General features: G+C 38.0%; 1 protein-coding gene across 1 annotated transcript; it reads left to right on the forward strand.

Annotated features, from left to right (window-relative positions):
- The first annotated feature begins 1352 nt into the window (after window positions 1-1352).
- LOC113323773 (oleosin 16 kDa-like) lies at window positions 1353-2478 on the forward strand. The gene has a single exon (XM_026572116.1). The coding sequence runs from the start codon at window positions 1386-1388 to the stop codon at window positions 1911-1913; it is 528 nt and encodes a 175-aa protein (XP_026427901.1). The 5' UTR covers window positions 1353-1385; the 3' UTR covers window positions 1914-2478.
- The last annotated feature ends 2042 nt before the right edge of the window (window positions 2479-4520 follow it).

A 4520-nucleotide genomic window follows, 5' to 3' on the forward strand; every position in this document is an offset into this window, starting at 1 on the left:
CGGTTCCATCTTGATCGTGACAATATTACTGATATGCTATGGTACTGGTTAGGGTTTACATATGTTGATTCTTCCCAACTTCTCTACATCTTATTCTTTTTGCCTAGATTTGCATCTTTTATTAGTTATCCATCATATCTCGAGTCTTCAATCGAACTGATGTTGAGCTAAGGAAGGAAAGAGGAACATAGCACCGATAATCATAGCTACTGAAGAACATCAACTCTCAGAGAAGAAAAGAAAAAAAGAGTTAGAAAGAGAAACGATATACAGAAACAAAATAATGAATGGTCAAAATTTGTCAAGGTGTAGTTAGAGGACGTAAATGAGGGCAACATTGAATGCAGGCCTCGGAAGGTGGCTATTCAACTACCTCCTTTGAAGGTAGTAAGGACTACACGCGTTTGCTTGCAAAGTCGTGCAGTTAGGGCCCAGCCAAACAGCAAATTTATGTAACGTAGCCTTGGACTATTTCGGTTGACTGCACTCCCTCCTCTTTTTAGGCCGTGCCAAACGGACCCTAAAGGTTACCTAAACAAGTCATATGTTAGTTGGAGAAGGGAAGGAGCATGCTTAAAATTCAATTACTTATAAGCTAGAACAGAGGCACAAATATGTCCAGCACACAGATTTTGTTGTGGGTGTTAGGCTTATTGAAAATTTGAAATGGTAAAGTAATCCATCCATGTTTACGCTTGTTCTAATTGCTTACTCTTTTAATCATCCATGTTCACATGTGTTGAACTCAATGTAACTACGCCTTCTCTTCTAAAAAAATTCAGCTCTATATGCTGACCTGAATTCTACCAACAGTTATATTCCCCCAAGGGCCCAAGCAGAAATCTGTAATGGAAAACTTCATTGTATATAATTAGGGTTCACAGTCAATAGACCCGGGTGCAGTTGTGGAACAGCCTCCCCAAAAACTTTAAATCCACTCTAAAAATATTTTTTACGAAGCTATGTTATTGCTGTGAAAAATAGCCCCTTAGAAACTTGATATAGCGGTTTTAGGCAGTCAGCCAACTTACGTTTTCTATCCTGGTTCCGTTGGTTCCCGATGTATACATATTTTACAGTTTTCTTTTCATAACCTTAAAATTTTTCACAACCTTAAAATATAGCTAGACAAAGTCATGTTCTCCAAGTCCAAACAGAAATCATAGGAGAAGGCACTAGGAGTGGTCTTTACTGAATTAGTCATTCCCAAGTTTAACAAGTGTTGCTTTGCATGCCGCTGTTCTCGTTTTTATCTACATCTGTCCTCATTTTACCACCTCAATTCTCATTCTCTCTCTCAATATAAATAATCAAGATTCTCTCTTCCAGCTAGGAACTTTATTCTCCAAAATCATAAGATCGAAACCCTTAAGAACTAAAAAACAATGGCGGATCGTCATTCCGTCCAAGCCCAAGCTCAAAGAGTTTCAACCACAAGACCAGGTGGTGGAACCACCATGGTAACTCCCGGCGGCGGTGGTGGTGGTGGGACTATTCTGAAACGAATTCAAGAGCATGCACCAAATTCAACCCAAGTTGTTGGGCTATTAACCTTAGTTATATCAGGTGGTATTTTACTATTTCTCACGGGTTTAACATTAACAGCAACAGTTATGGGTTTAATCTTTTTCACACCATTGATTATCTTGTCAAGTCCGATATGGGTACCAGCAGGTACAGTTTTATTCATTGCAATTGCTGGGTTTCTATCCATGACTGGATTTGGTGTGTCTTTATTAGCTGTGTGTTCATGGATGTACAAGTATTTCAGAGGAAGACATCCACCGGGATCTGATCGGGTTGATTATGCTCGTAGTCGGATTGCTGATACAGCCAGTCATATGAAAGATTATGCACGAGAATATGGTGGTTATTTGCAGAGTAAGGTTAAAGATGCTGCTCCTGGTGCTTAATTAGTTTATTTTACAGTCTCCAGTTATATAGTAGTTATAATGCTAATCTTTATGGAAGTATGTATACGTTTTGTGACCGATGATGATGACGACGGCAAAGGAATCAATAAGATTTTTCTTTGGGTTTTGGTTGTTGTTGGTGTGGTTTCAATTTTGGATTTTCAATCTTGCTATGATGGGAAAAAGAGATCTGGAATTTCATATTTTACATTTACTTTAAGTTGCAATGAAATCCTTGCTTTTGATATTATAATAGCTTGCACCCAGGGAAGTCGATCGCACCTTGGGTACGCAAGCTTTGCACCCCTTTGAAGCCAGATTTATGGGTCTTGTTAGCCGTCATTATCCAGCGAAAATAAAACTGCGCAATATTTAAGTGTGCTTAAAACCAACAGTTAAGTCTATCAAGATAAGTACGATTAAAAATGGCAATGTAATTACATAAATTAAGCGCAGAAGATTCAGTATAACTGGAGCTAGGCACAGTACTACACTTTCGAGAATTCTTTTATATATTTATGTCGATGGGAATCATCATGGGATCCAGATATAAATTTCTTATGTCGATGGGATCCAGATACATTTTTATAGTATGACACTCCGCACTCGACGGTTACAATATATACCTAAGCAAATCGAGCCATTACAAGAACCCCAATATTCTAAGTGTGTAAAAATTCTTTTATCTAAACGGGTTAATAGGGTACTAATCCACAGGAATTTCCATATTGAGTCATAATCTATGGAACTTATTAAAGATCTCTCATCATCCGGCCGTTTGGAACTTTAATGAGTAAGCATGGAGGTTTTTTTGCTCTATTTACATTTGCAGTAGTTAACAAACTAGCAGAATGGTCAGATAAAGTCCTTGAAAGTACTGTTCGAGTCAGAAGAGGAAATTTACCAGGCGAGACCAAAACTCTGTCCAGCCTGCAGAGAAGAAGGTCAGCTTGCTCCATGTATAAAGACCTCCATTTAGTGGCAAATCTATCAGCTCATGAGATTCCATGTAGTCATTGAAGAATTTCTTGTTTCTTTTTGAGCCACCATTCTTGTTCCTCTCCCTCCTCCTAATGGAGTTAAAGTCACCTGCTATGCAGCAGTGTTCAGATATCCAACCTGTCAGATCATCTAATTCTTCCCAAAAATCCCATCTATCCCAATATTCACATGGAGAGTAGACATTTGTGACACTAAACTCATAGTCTTCAATTTTGCTTTTGAATTTTTGAGAAAGTGTGTTGGGACCCAGAAGTTCATCCTCACATTCTAAGAGAGTGTCATCCCATATTGTTAAGAGACCTCCTGATAAACCCTGAGATGGAATGTCTCTGCTTTTATATTGCTCATTCCCCCAAATGTTCTTTACCCAGCAGTCATTCATCTTCATCATATGAGTTTTCTGTATTAAGCAAATTGTAGGCCTGACTTTTCTGATTAAATCTTTTAAGTAATCCATTTTATCCATTGATGTTAAACCTCTAATGTTCCAAATCAGGATTTTAATATCCATTTAAGTCATTTGAACCCAAATTAACATCTTCAAGGATATCTGCCTTTCCTTCATTGTTTGTATTCTCTATTGTGTCTTCAGTTGCAACTATTTCATTTTCAGTTGTCAAACTGAGAGACGGTTTGTCTGCATTTATATTGAGATGCTTTGCAATTATCTCTGCATATAAAGTTCTGGCACGGTCCTCTTGCCCTTTATAATTTGCTCCAATTATCTCTGCATATAAAGTTCTTGACTCCCTGTGTTGTTGCAGAACTTGAGTTTGTGAGAGAATCGGCTGTTGAAACGGAGTAGTACCGTCCGTTGTTGACCACTTACTACTGTTTCATTGACCTGACCGTTTTTTCCTTTCCCATGCTTTTGAAACCAGTTATTGAAGAGATCCGTTACTTTGGTAGGCGTGTTTTTGTAATCCTTGCGAGAGAGATGGCCTAACTGCACGTGACTTCTTACTAGCCGATTATTTGTTTTATTTGCAGACGTACCATGAAGATTGATTTTAATTGCTACCGGGATCTCCTAGGCAATGCATTTAACCCCCAATCTGCAACATGATGGATTTCTTTGGGTTGTTTCATTTTCTACTTCAGCCAGCCCTCCTAGTTCTTCCCCAATTAAATCAAAGGTTTCTTTAGACCAAAGTTGAACTGGTAGCCCTTTTATCTTGACCCAATTTTTTGTTAATGTGAGAGCTGTTTCATTTATAGTAACATGTTTATCAATCCAACTACGGACTTCAATGCTTGTGTCCTTGTGCTTCTATTTAATTGGTTTCCAGCAGCTACTCCATTCTTTATCATTGTTTGGTTGAAAAGAAGCCATATTATCATTTATAACTGAGATTTTTAGATACCTATCCCATTTAAGTTTCTTCACAATTTGTTTGGCAACTTGGTTCCAAGAGATAGAGCCTTTAGCTAAACAGCAGAAGGTACGATTTGGTCTTTGACTGAATTTATTGCTGATATTCCTGGGAAAATCAATGCTTGAAGGGATTGATTGTGAAACAGAATCAATGCTCTGACGATATCTGTTTATATTGACGAAATATCTGGACCGACAAGCTTTTCCACAATCAAATCAGGAGAAGAAAC

This window comes from Papaver somniferum, chromosome 11 (genome assembly GCF_003573695.1).
Source record: "Papaver somniferum cultivar HN1 chromosome 11, ASM357369v1, whole genome shotgun sequence".
NCBI lineage: Eukaryota > Viridiplantae > Streptophyta > Magnoliopsida > Ranunculales > Papaveraceae > Papaver > Papaver somniferum.

Bases quoted from the DNA above. Each gene is read 5' to 3' on its own strand.
- LOC113323773 (XM_026572116.1), top strand. From the start codon at position 1,386: ATGGCGGATCGTCATTCCGTCCAAGCCCAAGCTCAAAGAGTTTCAACC.